General features: G+C 51.7%; 2 protein-coding genes and 1 long non-coding RNA gene across 5 annotated transcripts in view; all 3 read right to left on the bottom strand.

Moving 5' to 3' along the window:
* Positions 1 to 3253, bottom strand: part of sstr3 (somatostatin receptor 3) — a 12781-nt gene extending 9528 nt beyond the window's left edge. The window contains exon 1 of the mRNA XM_060071290.1: positions 2740 to 3253. The gene's annotated coding sequence lies outside the window, so the exon portion shown is untranslated. The remainder of the gene's footprint in view (positions 1 to 2739) is intronic.
* Positions 3254 to 6887: 3634 nt separating this feature from the next.
* rac2 (Rac family small GTPase 2) lies at positions 6888 to 18011 on the bottom strand. Of its 3 annotated transcripts, none has more exons than XM_060071641.1 (6): positions 17720 to 18011; positions 13527 to 13598; positions 12730 to 12847; positions 11737 to 11799; positions 8818 to 8980; positions 6888 to 8167 (listed from the first exon to the last, which is right to left on the bottom strand). In XM_060071641.1, exons 1-6 carry the CDS (start codon positions 17752 to 17754, stop codon positions 7956 to 7958), a joined length of 663 nt encoding a protein of 220 aa, XP_059927624.1. In that variant the 5' UTR covers positions 17755 to 18011; the 3' UTR covers positions 6888 to 7955. The 3 variants fall into 3 exon arrangements, with proteins under 3 accessions (XP_059927624.1, XP_059927610.1, XP_059927618.1); XM_060071627.1 differs by having other exon boundaries at positions 6888 to 8166; positions 8821 to 9041; positions 17720 to 18008; XM_060071635.1 differs by having other exon boundaries at positions 6888 to 8166; positions 8821 to 8980; positions 17720 to 17974.
* On the bottom strand, positions 9938 to 11726 carry LOC132472433 (uncharacterized). Its single transcript, XR_009529074.1, has 2 exons — positions 11164 to 11726; positions 9938 to 11098 (listed from the first exon to the last, which is right to left on the bottom strand). It is a non-coding gene; the product is annotated as an uncharacterized LOC132472433 (long non-coding RNA).
* Positions 18012 to 18352: the final 341 nt, after the last annotated feature.

Consider the following 18352-nt stretch of genomic DNA (forward strand, 5'->3'; position numbering starts at 1 on the left):
AAATGTCAACATCGCGTAACTTGTTGTTGTGAACACGCATTTTAGTTACATTCCTCATCGTATTTCTAGTACAATGCCTTGGTGTTTCTGGCTCTGTGTGTGTGAGTGTGTGTGAGTAAGTGAGTGTGTGTGTGTGTGTGTGTGTGTGTGTGTGTGTGTGTGTGTGTGTGTGTGTGTGTGTGTGTGTGTGTGTGTGTGTGTGTGTGTGTGTGTGTGTGTGTGTGTATGTGTGTGTGTGTGTGTGTGTGTGTGTGTGTGCGTGTGTGTGTGTGTGCGTGTGTGTCCGTCTGTGCAACCATGTATGGAGTGTATACGCACGTGTGTGTTTGTGTGTGAGTAAATCCACCTGACGGCACCTCATCTCATACATCAATGATCCCTCATATCCTCCAACTTCAACGTTTCTCCAAACCCAAGCAGCTGCATCAAGGCGCTGGGAGTGAGATGAAGGCGGGGGGGAGGGTGATAGGACGGGGGGGGGGGGGGGGGGGGGGGTAGGGGGTGAGTGTACCTGTCTCTGCATGCATCAGTGAGACAGCTATGGACGGAGAGACAGACTTCAGTCTTAAAGTGTTTTCTCTACAAACAATGTGTTTGTAGAAATGTGCCTCTCGCCGTGTCTTACGGTCACGTCTCCACCGGAGAGGAGAGGCTTGTGATGACTCATTCAGATTAGAGAGCGTGGAGATCAAACGCGGAGCCCAGACGGTCCGCGCGGCCGCCTCAGAGTGCTCCGAGTGCACTCGTGTGTGGAGGAGGCCAGGGGAGGAAATTGGATTGTGGAGCTTCTGTGGGTCTGAAGCCGTTTCGGCTTCGTGTGGACGGGGCCTCAGGGAGTGTCTGTGTCCCCCCCCCCCCCCGCCCCGGGCCCCCTCCACCCCAATAGGTCCACTCCGCCACCATTGTCACGGACACAATAAGACCTATCTTCTGATTATCTCTGATTGTGTGCTTTTCAGCAGCGCACTTTTGCAAAAAGCCCAGAGAGAAGAAAACCAACTAACGCCGCAGCAGGAGCAGGGCCGGATTAACAATTTTCTGTGCCCTGGGCAACAAGGCTCAAGGCCCCCCCCCCCCCCCCCGCCCCCCGCCGCCGCCAAACAATCGTAAAGTCGCTATCATCAGAACTTGGTGGCTTGATGAGTACTTATTGAATGTTTCAATTGTCTTGACAGCAAACAGCTAGGTAGGCCTTAACTTAAAACCATAGAACATTTTAAAAATGCAAAAATGTGAAATTATCACCAGCCATGAAGCAGGCAATTAGTGTGTTTTTAGTAAAAATAAACCATTGGCTACACTTTCATGTAATTTCAAAGTCAAGATCATGTTTATTGTATCACAATTCAACATTTGATGTTGATTACTTCACTACTATATATCCTTATTATTTTATTTAAACAAATGGACCTTACAATACACACACACACACACACACACACACACACACACACACACACACACACACACACACACACACACACACACACACACACACACACACACACACACACACACACACACACACACACACACACACACACACACACACACACACACACACACACACACACCCACTCACTCTCTCCCTCTCACAAACACCTCCCCAAACCCTCTCGTAATCTGTCCTTGTCCCCGTATAATTCTTTATGTTTTGGTATATGTTACATGTCTGTCGCACGTATCTGGGTTTTGTCGTGTTATGTGGTGTCTGTAGATGTATGTTTGCACTTTGAAAAAAAAAAAAAAAAACGTTGTCAAGGGCCCCTTTGATGTCACGGGCCCTGGGCAAGTGCCCAGTTGCCCTAATGGTTAATCCGGCCTTGCGCAGGAGAGCCTATATTCATATATATTCATATATATATATATATATATCATGTGGTAAATTGACTTTACAACATGATGACCAGAAATCGTCAATTATGATGTCAATTTTGAATTTGTGGCATTCGATCGCCTTTTCCATCTTTATACGCTGCCTGGCATGTTTCACAATTAACTAAATACAATTCTGTTCAAGCAGTGTATATGTGTGTGCTCGCGCGTGTGTGTGAGTGCGTGTGTACGTGTGCGTGCGCGTGTTTGCGTGTGTGTGTACGGGCGTTTGGGAATCTGGTGGAAAAGTTCGTTCAAAAATATGAGAGAGAGTGTGTTTTAAATAATTTCTTTTAAGAAGAGAATTACTTCTAATGGCAAACATATACAAATAATTTAAATAATAATGTTCTGCTCAGCAGCATCGTTAACATCATTACAGGGGAAAGCCTCGTACAGAAGAAATTGTTATTAGACGGTGTCTGCTAAGTCTCCTTGTATGTCTCCTCGTAAGTCCCCTAAGTCTCCTCCATCAACCTGAACGTGTCGCAGAAGACGTCGCTCTCGCCGCCGCAGCGCGCAGACGCAGACGCAGCCCGGGCTGCGACGGTTTTAAGCAACGAGCCGCCGCTTCGTTCCGTCCCGCGGTGAAACAGTCTGCCTTTAGAGCGGACATGTCGCGCGCGCGCGCGCACACACACACACACACACACACACACACACACACACACACACACACACACACACACACACACACACACACACACACACACACACACACACACACACACACACACACACACACACACACACACAAAAGTATAGCAGCACGGGGACACTAGCTCTTTGTGGATGAATGAACATCAGCCCGTAGCAGCGCGTGCGAGTCGCCTAACGTGAGTATATTCACATCTGATGACTTACCCGTCTGACGGCGGGATCGAACGTGGTTCCTTTGAGTCTCGGACGGGGAAACGTGTCCTCCTATTAATAGAAAAGTAAATTTGAAGACTATTCGGTAAGTAGCCGCCTCTCTGAGCCGCTCCCGCCCGGTACCGACTCTTCACCTGCACCGCCGCTCGCGCTCTGCTCCGCGCGCGACAGGACATTGGCTCCTCGTGCAGGCTCTCGCTTGTAACTAGGTAACGGGTCTCCTGCTAGCAGACGCCCGAAGAGTAAAGTAGGAGGTGTTGGCATACATTGAAGCTCTCTCTCTCTCTCCTTCGCTCCATCGCTCTATCGCTCTCCTCTCTCTCTCGCTCCATCGCTCTCTCTCTCTCGCTCCCTCTCTCTCTGTTTCTCTGTCTCTGTCTCTGTCTCTGTCTCTGTCTCTGTCTCTGTCTCTGTCTCTGTCTCTGTCTCTGTCTCTCTCTCTGTCTCTGTCTCTCTCTCTCTCTCTCTCTCTCTCTCTCTCTCTCTCTCTCTCTCTCTCTCTCTCTCTCTCCTCTCTCTCTCTCTCTCTCTCTCTCTCTCCTCTCTCTCTCTCTCTCTCTCTCTCTCTCTCTCTCTCTCTCTCTCTCTCTCTCTCTCTCTCTCCTGGACCGGTCTCTCTGAGGGATATGTCTATATTTGGTTTTCCAGGTAACTGCTGGATGCACCTGCCTGGTAGAAGGGTTTGTCCAGACCATATAAGGAGTGTCTCAATGTGTGAAGTGTCACAAGGTGTCCGGCCGTCCATCTGTCAGTCCCTCATGGCCCTGGTGAGTGATGGGCACTAGGAGAAGATCTGTTCCCAGCTCCTGTCTGGCCAATCACGGCATATTTTCCCTGATTGGTTCAGGCAATCCATCTTGCCTGTCAACCACGTTATGAAATATAACTCTATTCAGCGGTTGAATGGTAGCTCTGGCACCGAAGGGAGATGAAACAGTCCTGTCTCTAAGCGGGACAGTAGCTGTGAGGACCAAACTGCACCGTCTCTCTCTCCCCCCCCCCCCCCCACTCTCTCTCTCTCCCTCTCTCTCTTTCCCCCCCTCTCTCTCTCTCCCCCCCTCTCTCTCTCTCTCTCCCCCCCCCTCTTTCTCTCTCCCCCCCCTCTCTCTCTCCCCCCCTCTTTCTCTCTCCCCCCCCTCTCTCTCTTTCTCCCCCCCCCCCCTCTCTCTCTCTTTCTCCCACACCCCCTCTCTCTCTCTCTCTCTCCCACCCCCCCCTCTCTTTCCCACCCCCCTCTCTCTCTCTCTCTCTCTCTCTCTCTCTCTCTCACACCCCCCCCCCCCTCTCTCTTTCCCCTCCCCCCCCTCTCTCTCTCTCTCCTGGACCAGTCTCTCTGATGGAGGGGACCTCCATCCAACTGCTAAAGGTCGGGACACCGCCCACCTCCGTCTGTTCCGTCCTCTCCCGCTCGGTGAGGTTCTCTCCCCCACCACCCTGCTCTGTGGAACGGAGGAGTCAGGAGAGAGAGACCCCCGCGTCGACGGCGTGGGGGCACGTCGGATCGTTATCTGGTGAGGAGGATTATCGATTCGGTAACAGAGGAACTGGAGAACATCCGAGGCAGATCACCGCTTGAACCCAGCTGGCTTCAGCCGCTCGCTCTCTGCGATCAAAACCATCTACGTCTCTATCTGCTCATATAGAATGTATCATAACATAGTGTGAGTATATTTAGATTTAGCCGTAGTATCCCCGTCCGTTGGGGAACACGCTGCTCTTGGATCAGTGAAGGACGGATGGAGCACACGCTCACGGCCCCCCTGCGTGGCTCCACAGGCGTGGGGAGATCCTGAGGACCACTCCACCCCCCAGGGACCTGTGTTCAGGGGCCCTCAAGGCGCTCCACGTGCCTCCACTGCACTGCCCGCCGGCCGGTCGACCCCCGACCATCTGGGCACTGACATAACGTTAACAGGAATAGCTTTATTTCACAGTGAGTCATGATGCGACCATGTGATGAATGTGTACCGTGCCGCTCACTGAGGGTGTGGGGGGGCCCTTCGTCCTCAGAGCGGGCGGTTCTCTGGGTGTGTGAACTAGGGCTGCCGATTAGGGGAAAAAAACATAATCACGATTATTTTGTTCAATATTGAAATCACAATTATTCGATAATATCGATTATTTTTTGTTTGAAAACATGACGTATTTACTCTGCATGTCTCCCCAAAAAAAACTTTTATCTGACAACATAGTAACTTCAAAAATACACTAAACGGTCCAATAGAAAATGTTCAAATCTAAAATGATGTACAGACATGTATCCAGCTGCCCTAGTGTGAAACATCAGCGCTGTCTCTGACCGATCCCAGGAGCAGCGAACACAGCGAGGGCCAACGGGACTCAGACCCCGCCCTCGCCCGCTCATCCTCCCCAGGGCACCCCCTAATGTCCCGGGACGCCGAGATACGTGGGTGACCAAAGAGCCCAGCTTTTCATTTCCAGCTTAAAAAGTCCTTCCAGAATCATCTGTCTCTCTCTCTCTTAAGAATCCGCACACCATCCTTTTATTTTTAATGCGGTGGGCAATCTGTCGCTGGATGGATTTTTGTTTGGCAGCCATTCAAACCTTTATTGTCCTCACTGCGAGCCGAGGACGACAGCGCTTTGTCAAACCACGGCCGTGAATCCATCGGGTTTTGTTATGTTCTCATTTACTGCCAACAAAGAAATAGAGGAGAATGACAGAGTGAGAGTGTTCACAACCAAGCCTGCTAATGGAATCCGCTTTTAAGACCTTCACAGGCTCAAAGAAACATCTTTTGTCTGCCCTTCGTTCTGCAAGCACTCTGCATTGTCCACATCCTGGGAGAGGGTCCACCGACTAACCCCGACCCAGTGGGACAACGCCCGCATTTACAGTACCTTTACAGTACATTTACATTACCTTTACATTAACATTTAGGGGATTTTGCAGAGACGCTTTTATCCAAAGCGACAACGGTTCAGACACACATTCACACACCGACTGGAGGTGCCAACCACGCAGGGCGACAGCCAGCTGGTCGGGAGCAGTCAGGAGGGGTCTTTCTCAGGGACACTTCGGCACTCCAGTCTTCCCGCTCTACCTCCTGAGCCACTGCCTCCAACACGATGACACTCAGAGGGACAGTGGGGTTTGACGGTCCTCTGTATCGACAAACGATCCCAGTATTCGCTTGGAAAGAGGCCGTCGGCCTCGTTGTACCTCGTTGTTTGGTGGAACCACTACGGGGCCAACGTAGTGGTTCCACCAAAACGTCATTCTGTCGTTCTACAGAACGTTTCAGCCACTTCAGCAACCGCAGTTCTCAATATTTTAGCTACTGATCTAAAACAGATACCAGAGATACGGACATACTTCTGTGGGTTCAGCGTGGACGTGTTTAGGAGCCTAGACAGATTCAGTGTTTAGGAGCCATACCGTCTAACATTAGAGCGTCTGAGATGGTGGTGCAGAGGATCTGGGTTTGGTTCCTCCAGTTGCTCCTCCTCTCTCACTCTCTCCTCCCAGAGATCTGGAAGCTCATCATCTAGTTAGTCTGCCATTGTCGTCCTAGGGGAAATATGGTCTCAGCTCGCTTCGGGGAAAACAATCATAATCCGACACGGTGATTGTGATTGTGTTTCTTTCTGAACACTGACGTCTGCTGTAGGAGCCAGACGCCTCTCCCCGACCTGCTCTCCGACGGCCTGCAGCTCATTTCACTCGAAGAGGTGTTTGGTTTTTACTTTGGTTAGCGCGCCGGCTTAATACAAGAGAGGAGCACATTGGTGTGCACTTGTAATATCATAAATTGCCCTTATTTAAAAAGCCTGGATAGAGATAACCTTTAGGCTGTTGTGTGGAGCACACAGTAGCACATGTAAAGAACTGGATACAAATTTGAGACTCGATCACTCGATTCTAGGACCAGTCATCGCATCATTAATCTCCCCAATCCATCTCAAAAGGATCTACAGCAAACCACCGCGACAGCGCCCCCCCTGGTGAGAAACAGGCACTGCTGCTGATTTACCGGGGCTAACCTCGTGGGGGGGACTTAAGTACTCTGGACCAATGGATGTTTAGCACTCAAATCAAAGAAATCCTTCAAGTGGTCCTTAAACACTGCGTTGCGGCAGAACTGAACCTTCACACTGATTGAATAATGAGTTTAATGTGTGGAGTAATTATTTAATAATAGTTCATTGTTTAGAAAAGACAAAAAGGAATGTAAACAAACTACCAAATAACTGATTTAATGAAACATTTTTAAAGATGGTAGGACGCATAGACTACAGCTCAATGCTTTAATCTCAAAGCAGTTGGATTATCTAACAGACTTTCATTCCATTAAATATTAATATTTCCTTAAAGGTCCCATGGCATCCCACCAGGTGTGGTGGGATTAGCCGTTTCAAGCCGTTTTGGAAAACTGCCCCATACGACATCACAGGTGGGCGTCCACCTAAATGTCATAAAGGGCAGATTTCCAAAAACAGCTTGTAACGGCTAATCCCACCACACCTGGTGGCAGGCCATGGGACCTTTAAATCTGGCGATGGCAGAACATGATGGGGTCACGTCGAACAGCTCATCCTAAAGCTATCGTTTGTTCGTCTCTCCTGGGGAATAAATACCTTAAGATATTGTTTATGGGCAGCGGCACGAGTTCTTGTTAAACACCAAGTGCGGCTTTTACCTTCAAAATACAGAAAATACTCAAGTGCACATGCACGCGCGTGTGCACTTGAACCTTTGAACCGGTTTAACCGTTTGATCTGGTTCAACCGTTTGATCTGGTTTACTGCCGTCTGAATACAGTGTTGCCTAAATGATCCCTAAGTATGATCGACAATAATAATATGCACGACTCCCTGATACTAAATCCCTTAACAACAGAGCTAGGCAACCAATCAGTACTCACAGAATGTGGCGACGTCAATATAGATCTATAGTTAATCTATAGAGTTAATCATTGAACTAATCAGATGTTACCTGCCATCGTATCTCTGACAGTCAGACGGCCAAATGATGAGTCAGTATCTAGACTCAGGCCCAATCCCATTTCTACCACTTACCCCTCCCCCTTGTTTTGAAGGGGTAAAGGGAAGGGGGGAGGGGTAAGGGTACGGGGTAGAAATGGGATTGGGCCTCAGTCTCCATGACCGTGAGAGGGTAAGGGTATGAGGGTGTGATGATGGGTATGATGTCGCCTAGCACTGCTGTTAATCTGCGGGTAAATATACTATATACTATGTTCTCGGGTGGTAAGCCAGTGTGGTGGTCCCTGAGCCCAGCTGTGGAGGGGGGGGGGGGGGGGGGTTCTTAGAGCAGCTGGCAGCCCCTCTTCTTGGGCTTGGTGGGCTGGGGGCAGAGCACCGCGCGGATAGCCTCGTCGAACACCGTCTTCAGACCCCGCTGGGTCAGCGCGGAGCACTCCAGGTACTTCACCGAGTCTGGGGGGGGGGGGGGGGGGCACACACACACACACACACTGAGGTTAACACACACACACACACTGAGGTTAACACACACACACACACTGAGGTTAACACACACACACACACTGAGGTTAGCACACACACACACACTGAGGTTAACACACACACACACACTGAGGTTAACACACACACACACACTGAGGTTAGCACACACACACACACTGAGGTTAACACACACACACACACACTGAGGTTAACACACACACACACTGAGGTTAACACACGCATATGGGTCAGCGCGGAGCTCTCCAGGTACAGCGCTCCACACACACACACACATCTCGATACATCACACGGAGGTGATCACAAACATCTGGATACCCCACACTGAGGTTAACGCACATCTGGATACATGCTGGCAGAGAGACACACACACTGAGAATAACACAAACATCTAGAAACACACACAATGACAAGACCCATCTCAGGTGTTCACGAGAGTTCAAAAGGAGGTTTTTTTCCACACACACACACACACACACACACACACACACACACACACACACACACACACACACACACACACACACACACACACACACACACACACACACACACACACACAGAGAGAGAGAGAGAGAGATCAGGAGCCAGCGGGGGGGGTCTCACCGATCTCCTTGGCCAGAGCCAGGCCCTGGGGGTAGGTGATGGGGGCCAGCTTCTTCTCCTTCAGCTTCTCGATGGTCTCCTTCTCGTCCCGCAGATCCAGCTTGGTGCCCACCAGGATGATGGGGGTAGAGGGGCAGTGGTGCCGCACCTCTGGGTACCACTGAGGAGCGCACACACGTTAGTGCACACATCTGGATACACACACAGACCTCTGGGTACCACTGAGGAGCGCACACAGGTCAGTGCACACATCTGGATACACACACAGACCTCCGGGTACCACTGAAGAGCACACACAGGTTAGTACAAACATCTGGATACAGCACACTGAGGTTAACACACACATCTGGATATAACACAAGGAGGTTAACACACATCTGGATACATACTGGAACACACCCACATGCACAGATGCATATACATGGCAAAGAAATACTCACAGATAAACACACACACACACACACGTAGAGGCAGACAAACAGACACAGACGCACACTCAGATAAGTTTTGCTGTGATCACATGAGGAGGCCGTCAACGTTGCTTCTTCAAAACACGGTGCTAGAAAGGAGTGAAGCTTCCTCCAGCCTCGTTCCAATAAGTTAGTGAGCCAATATAGGGGGTCGTCCGACCCCCCCCCGACCAGACGACCTCATCATTAAGTTCAACCACGTCACATCACTGCGATGCCGAGTGAATATAAAACGCAATAATTCAATAAAACAATATTTGCCCAAAGGTCACCGATGAGGGGTATAGACACTAATAAGCTGCTCGTTAGGCCGTAGCACTGGTTCAAGGCTACGAGGCTCGTAAATATAGGCCTCATGCTGGAGCCCTCCACCCGCTGACGTCTCTCCGTCCTCCGTCTCCATCCCCAGTCTGTCCGCTGTGACCGGTTGTCATGGCGCTGCTTGGCTGAACTGTGATCCGTTGTCACTTTCCATTTGTTAGATGTAACGGAGTCAGCGAGCGCATTCGACTCGGTCGTGGAGACCCGAGTCAGAGGGAGAACAACAGATAAACGAACCGAGAAGCCGGGTTTCCACCACACTGCCGACGTCAGAGTCAAAGTCTCAGGGAGACGGAAAGCCCTTTCTTCAGCACATGCATGTCGTCTACCCACGTGTCCAACGTCACAGCTCTGCATCGGAGCCGCGGAAACACCCCGGGGACAAACTGATCTGCATTCAGCCCTCCCTCTACACCCTGATGAAGGGAGGAGGAGATGAGGAACGTTCTCCGGGTCTGAGCGGTCTCAGAGGAACGTTCTCCGGGTCTGAGCAGGCTCAGAGGAACGTTCTCCGGGTCTGAGCGGGCTCAGAGGAACGTTCTCCAGGTCTGAGCGGGCTCACAGTGCGTTGCCGTGGAGAGGACTCTCTCCACAGACCCTGAAGGCTGGGATGGTTCTCTGAGGGACAGGCTCTGTGTTCATCAGTCGGTGTCTGAGGGTATAAATACCGACTCACTGCTGCCCCCGCAGGCACCAGGGCGTAGTGCGGACTGAGTCCTGTACTAAAGAGTACCCACCATCTCAACGTTCTCCTGGGGTGAGACCTCAGAGTGATAAAGTAGAGCCCGCTCTGATCCGCCTCTCGGTGTGAGCTGCGTGTGATGACACACAGGATGGCACATCAAGGAAGGGAACACAAAGAGGACAGAAGGAGAGAGGAGGGAAAGGACTCGGCTCCATTGAGGAGTGCGAGGGCGTCTGGTGTGGACCAGAGACCCATTCAGAGCTCCGACCCCTGGGGAGCGGTTCATCTGATCACAATGCTCCCTCCCTCAGGCAGGGTGCCAGGGTGCGTCCAAACAGAGGCTCCTCCCCCTCTCGGAGGCCCCGCCCCCTCTCAGGAACAACAAAGAATGCAGACGTGCTGCGGCCCGTCCCCACGGCGAAGCAGTGATGCAACAGCTGTTTGGAAGCCCCGGTAACCACTGTAACCACGGAGAACACGGGGCACAGGGGGCCACGGTCACCAGGGGGACCAGTAACCACGGTCACCATGGTACCACGATCACCACGGTGACCAGGTGAACACTGCACCAAGGTCGCCACGTCGACCACGGTCACCATGGGGACCAAGGTACCACGGTCGCCACGTCGACCACGGTGACGGGAAACACGCATCGGGGCCGGTGTGGCTGTGGGCGGGACGGGGCTGGTGGGCTCCACAGCCGTGACCCGACCACCGCCCGCCCCTCGGTCCCAAGCACCTTGTCCGTCCACACTCGGACGTCTGCCTCGCCTGGCGGCCGACCCCATGGCTGACCTCTGACCTCGCCGCCGGCTGGACGAGCCACACGACGGCTGGCGTCATAACGATGGTATTTACCCTCCGAACCACCGGGACGTGTTTGGGATCGCTCCAGTGGGAGGAGAGAATGGAGCGGGAACTGGCTAGCGGGCGGAGCTCCGACCGACCAGAAGCAACGGGCAGTGCGTCCGGTCTGGCGGCTTCAGGTGGCCAGGGTCAGACGACCGTGATGACAGCGGTTTGCCAACAACACACTCGGCATTACTTCAACCATCGAGAAGGGCGGGGGGGGGGGGAGGGGAGCCCCTGATTAGTCTGAATAAGCCTGCAGGAGTCTTAAGCTCAGAGTGGCTCATAACGGAGGCCGTCAGCTTTAAACAGATCATCTCAGAGCTCATAGCAGATGGACTACAGTTCACCCTCTGATGACGGCGGCGGGATCGAAGCCATTGCTCCGGTAAAAGGATCACTGGGAACGGAAAATAAATGACCGGGACGCTCCAGAGTGTGAGTGTACAGGTGAGTGTGCGTCTGTGAGAGAGTGGGTGCATGCGTGTGTGTGTGTGTGTGAGAGTGCATATCTGTATGAGAGTATGCATGTATGGAGAATGCATGTGAGAGTGCACGTGTGCGTGACAGTCCATGTGTGTGCGGGCTCACCTTTGCTCTGACGTTCTCAAAGGAGGCGGGGCTCACGAGAGAGAAGCAGATGAGGAACACATCCTGGAGGGGGGGGGGGGGGGCAACACACACACACACACACACACACACACACACACACACACACACACACACACACACACACACACACACACACACACACACACACACACACACGTTGTGCCTCATTAATAATGAATCATGAGGAAGCAGCAGCATTAGGGAGGAGGAGTAGGGAACATGAGGACCTCCACCTGGAGATACAGAGAGCACCATAAGGGCTGCTTTATATTCATACTGCTTCCTGTTCTCAGCGCCGTGTCAGCTTGGCGGGGGGGGGGGGCGAGGTGCTACACCTCATCACCACACGCTAAATAACCACTCAGCCACGTGTAGAGCCAACGCCCACCGCCGCCATGCGGCGGTGGGCGTTGGCTGAGGGGGTCGCTTCACATCCTTCAAAATGCTCGGCTGTTGAAATAAGAGCCGGGTCGATAACGGACACCAAACACAGGCCCGTCCCCCGCAACAGAAAGGCATTTGAATTCAGTTTCTATTGTGAAAAATCTAAAAGCAAGGCGCAACAGATACAACATAATCGTGTGTGTGCATTAGCTTCCGTGTGTGTGTGTGTGTGTGTGTGTGTGTGTGTGTGTGTGTGTGTGTGTGTGTGTGTGTGTGTGTGTGTGTGTGTGTGTCCACAATTGAGCCAAGTCATTGTTGGGCAGGCATGCGGGTTCCTTTAGTACGAGCATGTCACCGTCTAGATGGGCTGAAGAGGAGCAGTTCATGCCCCTTCATCTGGCAACCTCCCGACGGACCACGGCTCCACGTTCACCTCGCAGGTCTGTGTCTACGTCTGCTGGAGCAAGTCACACGCTCTATGCTTGCGTGTGCATGCGTTTGCGGCGTGCATGCGTGTCTGTGTCTCTTGCTGTGCATCTGTATGCGTGTGTGTCTGTGTCTGTGTGTGTGCGTGTGCGTGTCTTGTACCGTCTGTGGGTAGGACAGCGGTCGCAGCCTGTCGTAGTCCTCCTGTCCGGCCGTATCCCACAGCCCCAGGTTGACCGGCTTGCTGTCCACCATCACGTTGGCGGAGTAGTTATCGAACCTGAGGCACACGGCAACACTTCACCTCAACAACACATTCAATCAATCCTTCATTTAGTCATTCATTTATTTATTCATCCTCTTCGGAGGCTGGGTTTGGCTGCGAACATATGGAGCCTCTCTCTGTGTGTTACTTTGTAAAAGATAAATGATGACCTAACACACAATGTACGTTGTGTGGTGGCCTGTTGAGGGACACACGGATGTGATCCATGTTCCAGTGGGGCTGCGTCGGCCCAGTCTGACCACCAGGGGGCAGATCAGAAACAACCCAAATACCACCAGCACGCTGCCTCATCCACCTCACTCAGGGAGAACAGTATTACAACATCCTAATAATCATGTTCTTATAAAAGGAATAAAGACGATCCCCATGTTGTGCTGCTCGCTGGGTCCGCGTTATGGAGGTTAATGGTGTGAGAGATACAGCACAGAGATACAGTACGGAGATACAGTACAGAGGTGGTGTATGGTTTGTTACAATAGAGATGGTGTTTGGTGGTGTGTTACAGTACAGAGATGGTGTATGGTGGTGTGTTACAGTACGGAGGTGGTGTATGGTGGTGTGTTACAGTACGGAGGTGGTGATTGGTGTGTGTTACAGTACAGAGATGGTGTATCGTGTGTTACAGTACAGAGATGGTGTATGGTGGTGTGTTGCAGTACGGAGGTGCACTCACACGGTGGGGATGTACTCTCCAGGGAAGGCATTGGTGGTGTAGCTGATGAGCAGACATGTCTTCCCCACGGCTCTGAAAGACAAAGCAGGCAATCAGCATCGGACACAGACACAGGCATACACACAGACACACAGAACTGCAACAGCAGAATTTTGCAGAAAATATCAAGAATGCCCATACATCATTCAAAATATCCCCCCCCCCCCCCCCCTCCCCCAAAACCTGCCCCGTCTGTTCTGTATTCACCCCCCAGCCCCTCATGTGAAAACAACCCCTGCTTCTCAGAAGTGGAGAGCACACGCCTTCCTTCAGAGAGGTCACACCTCTCTACATCAAAGCCTCCTCTGACTTATGCTGCTCTCTGCTGTGCATCGCTTCACAAGGAACCGTCTGGTTCCTCATGAGGAACAGTCGGGTTCCTCGTGTCTCTTCATAAGGAACAGTCGGGTTCCTAATAAGGAACAGTCAGGTTCCTCTCTTCATAAGGAACAGTCTGGTTCCTCATGAGGAACTGTCGGGTTCCTCATGTCTCTTCATAAGGAACAGTCAGGTTCCTCATAAGGAACAGTCAGGTTCCTCTCTTCATAAGGAACAGTCAGGTTCCTCATAAGGAACAGTGGGGTTCCTCATGTCTCTTCATAAGGAACAGTGGGGTTCCTCATAAGGAACACTGAGGTTCCTCATGTCTCTTCATAAGGAACAGTGGGGTTCCTCATAAGGAACAGTGGGGTTCCTCACGTTGCGTCCCAAGGAACCTTGGGGTCCCTCACGGTGACCGTCCCGAGTGGATCTGTGTTCCTGCAGAGAGCTGAACTCTGCGGAGGCCTTCCAGAGCGGAGCGTGTTCAGGCAGGAGGAGGAATGTCTCCCCTGCCTCCACGTCTCCTCGCCTGTTCTGACGCTTTCTGGGCGCGGGCGAGCGAGAAAGGACGCCCCGGGCATGTTCCCTAGGAGAACCGTGTTCCCTAGGAGAACCGTGTTCACTAGAAGACCGGTGTTCCCTAGGAGAACCGTGTTCCCTAGGAGAACCGTGTTCCCTAGGAGAACCGTGTTCACTAGGAGAACCGTGTTCCCTAGGAGAACCGTGTTCCCTAGGAGAACCGTGTTCCCTAGGAGAACCGTGTTCCCTAGGAGAACCGTGTTCACTAGGAGACCGGTGTTCACTAGGAGACCGGTGTTCCCTAGGAGAACCGTGTTCCCTAGGAGAACCGTGTTCACTAGGAGAACCGTGTTCACTAGGAGAACCGTGTTCACTAGGAGAACCGTGTTCCCTAGGAGAACCGTGTTCCCTAGGAGAACCGTGTTCGCTAGGAGAACGGTGATCGCTAGGAGAACCGTGTTCACTAGGAGAACCGGTGTTCCCTAGGAGAACCGTGTTCACTAGGAGAACCGTGTTCGCTAGGAGAACCGTGTTCGCTAGGAGAACCGTGTTCACTAGGAGAACGGTGTTCCCTAGGAGAACGTTGGTCTATGGAGCAGCTGAACTCAGGTCGCCTCTCTGTAGACCAGGACAGGTTCACCAAACACACAACCATCGGTGAAAAGTGAAGAGACACGTTAAATCGTTCGAAATGAAGACGGCTGCCTCAGATTGTCGGGAGCACTGTACTGTTTAAACACGTTTTGTCACTGCAGTGTGCATGCTTACTGAATGTATACTTGTATGGCTAGCGATGTAGGCTTAGAACCATCTTTTGTGACATGTATAACACGTGTAGACGGATGGTAAAGTAACATCAGGTGGAGAATGTGGATCTTAACTAAATACAACATAGTGAAGAAGGACAGTCAATACGTTCTGAACACGTTCCTGTCATGTATAGATATCTTTGTGAGCATCTGTCCGTGTAGATGAAAAGGTCTACAGCAAAGCAGAATGAGGAGCAGACACACACCAAGAACCCCACAGCCACATGCTAACCGACACACACACACACACACACACACACACACACACCCAGACCCAGACCCTTCATCAGCAGCCTGTGCTGGGGGGAAATCTGCTCTGCCCTCACTGCAACTTTGCTGTGCATGCATCCTCCTCAAGATGGATACCACGGGTGGCCGTTAGGGAGAGTGGGTTCACCACAGGGGCCGTGCGCAGACGGCGTGTGACTCATGCGCGTGTTCGTAAATATGCATGGATGTATGCGTGTGTTGTTGAGTATGTGATGCTGCAGTTTACCTTTGGGATGGGGATGGTGTGCGTGTCCATGTGTGTGCGTTTGTCTAAATGTGCGCGCGTGCATGTGTGTGCACGGGTGTCCATGTGTGTGTTTCTATGTGCGCGTCTATATGTGTGTGCGTCTGTGTGTTTGTGTGAATGCACGGGGGATGACCCCAGCTTGTCAAACAATCTGTTAAAACATTCTGTCAGCATGAATCCAGTTATTAAACGGTGGTGTGTGGCTGGCATCCCTCCTCCTCCTCCTCCTCCTCCTCGTTCCCTGAGCTAGAGCCTTCCCAGGACGTGTCGAGCCATCAGGACCACAGCTCTACCGACTCTAACAGTAACTCTGTTCAGTTGTGATGAAATTTCAATTCATAGACTAAAAGATTTGAATAGACTAAAAAGTATTGTTAGTTGCAGCCCTGCATATGACATTTATAAGTCAGTTTGTAAAACTGCATGTCACAGATCACATTGTAACAAAGTAGACACAAAAACATATGTAGTCATCAGCAGAAAATGCTGAAAGAAAATGTTACATGATGTAGCTGCTTTGGGTTTAAGAAACCTACATAGAATAAAAGCACACATGGAATCCAGTCCATCTAACCCAGCAACATGAACCCATGGTCACCGTACAAAGCACCCAAATAACTAACCGTATTCAGAGAATAACCTGCACACAAGGAAAGGGAAGGAGGTCCAGGCTCCTCTGAGTCATGGCGGGTTACCATCATGGCTCCTTCCTAGAGCTCATACAGATGCCTCACCTCTCGGCCCAGAGCAGTCAGGGTGAGCTCTCTCGCTCAGGGGCACCTCGGCACTAGTGGAGCCGGGGAGCGAACCAGCAACCTTCCGGTTAACAGTCAACCCGCTCAAACCTCCAAACCACTGCCGCCATAAACACACAGACTGGTGTCTCACTACGCCTGGGCAAGAACCAGGCTCACCAAACCCCGGAGAATCGACCAGCCTGAACAGGACGTGGTGCGCAGAGCGATTTCAAGTTACCTGTGACTAACGCAAGTTAATGACTGTTACTTCAAGGCCAACGGCAGGTAGCAGAAGGCCTCCTACGGTGTCAGAGGGCGGCCACTCCGCGCCAAACCCCCGCCTGCCGAGGACGAAGTCCTGCAGCTCGAAGCAGACGAGGACTCGAGCGAGAGGGACCGAAAGAGGAACTGGGGCCTCAGCCCAGCACGGGAAGTGGTTTAGTCATTTCAAATGGGGAAGAGAAGGCCAGTCCTCTACCTCCATGCATTGCAATGAAGACGTTTAGCTAGAGAGCAGAACTCAGAGTAGTCATCAGCCCAGAGCCAACCTTACCCACTCAGTCACTTCCTCATTAGAACTGATAAGCATCCATTTTGTTTGAAATATTGAACTTTAGTGCAGCATTCGGTCCCTCTGTCTCCCTGAAGTGTGACTGTGTTGAACTCTATAAGGTAGGATTATCTTTCTCTACACAGTGAAGCTATTTCAGAGCCTTTGAGCAGAACCTGTCTGAGGAACCAGACCAGGAGCTCCTCTTTCCACCAGGTAATGGACCAGATACAAGACCACACGTTCTCACCAGACCACAATTAGACCAGGAGAGACACACCAGACCACACGTAAGACCAGGAGAGACACACGTTAGACCAGGAGAGACACACCAGACCACAAGTAAGACCAGGAGAGACACATGTTAGACCAGGAGAGACACACCAGACCACACGTAAGACCAGGAGAGACACATGTTAGACCAGGAGAGACACACCAGACCACACGTTAGACCAGGAGAGACCCAAGACCAGGAGAGACTCACTAGAGCACCATGGCACCCTTCCTCTCAACAGGTCTTAAAGTTTTAAACCCAGAACTCGACTTCCCTAATGAAACCAGTAGGAAGTGAACATAAGTACGAAGTGAACACCAGTAAGGCCAGTACGAAGTCAACATCAGTACGAGGTGAACACCAGTACGATACGCGGCGGACCAGTACAGGCGGACAAGTAGGACCAGTAAAGGCGGACCACACTCACCCGTCCCCCACGACCACACACTTGATGGCTTGCATCGCCCAAACTTTTCCCAAACACTTCAAGAGGAGAACGAAGTCGGCCTAAACTCCTCACGCGCGGCGCTAAAGTGTAAAAGTTCGCGGGACACGGCTCGACTTCGTGCTCGTGCTGTCGGAGTCTCGTTCTGTGGCGCGCCCGAGAACGCGACGGATCCGAGTCGCGCGCTGCGTGTTGACATCCAGGAAGTGGCGACCAGCGCCCCGCTGCGCGGCGCGAGGCGGACTAAAAACCACAGGACTACAGACCGGGAGCACTGGGAGAGTTGTGTCCACTGATGATTAAAATTGATTAAAATATCGTCAGAGCCAAATTCATGTTCAGGGACCCGAACCATGAGCTGATTTATAGGGTTTAATAACGATGAACTGTTTTGACGGAAGTGTGTGCGTGTGCATGTTATTGCCGTGCACGCTAGAGGGGGCCAGATGTTCAGAAAGGGCCCCACGTTAGTTTCTGCCTCTCACCCAAATAAAGTATGCTTCAATATGAATTCTCTCTCTCTCTCTCTCTCTCTCTCTCTCTCTCTCTCTCTCTCTCTCTCTCTCTCCTCTCTCTCTCTCTCTCTCTCTCTCTCTCTCTCTCTCTCTCTCTCTC

The sequence above is a fragment of the Gadus macrocephalus genome, chromosome 2 (assembly GCF_031168955.1).
Source record: "Gadus macrocephalus chromosome 2, ASM3116895v1".
Taxonomy (NCBI): Eukaryota; Metazoa; Chordata; class Actinopteri; order Gadiformes; family Gadidae; genus Gadus; species Gadus macrocephalus.

What these genes read in the sequence shown, in the direction of transcription:
- rac2 (XM_060071627.1), bottom strand. Translation starts at nt 17,754, where the DNA reads ATGCAAGCCATCAAGTGTGTGGTCGTGGGGGACGG. An exon ending in TGTGTGGTCGTGGGGGACGG is followed by an intron (nt 13,599 to 17,719) that starts GTGAGTGTGGTC and finishes TTTGTCTTTCAG; the next exon opens with AGCCGTGGGGAAGACATGTC. An exon ending in TTGAGAACGTCAGAGCAAAG is followed by an intron (nt 9,042 to 11,736) that starts GTGAGCCCGCAC and finishes TGCGCTCCTCAG; the next exon opens with TGGTACCCAGAGGTCTGTGT.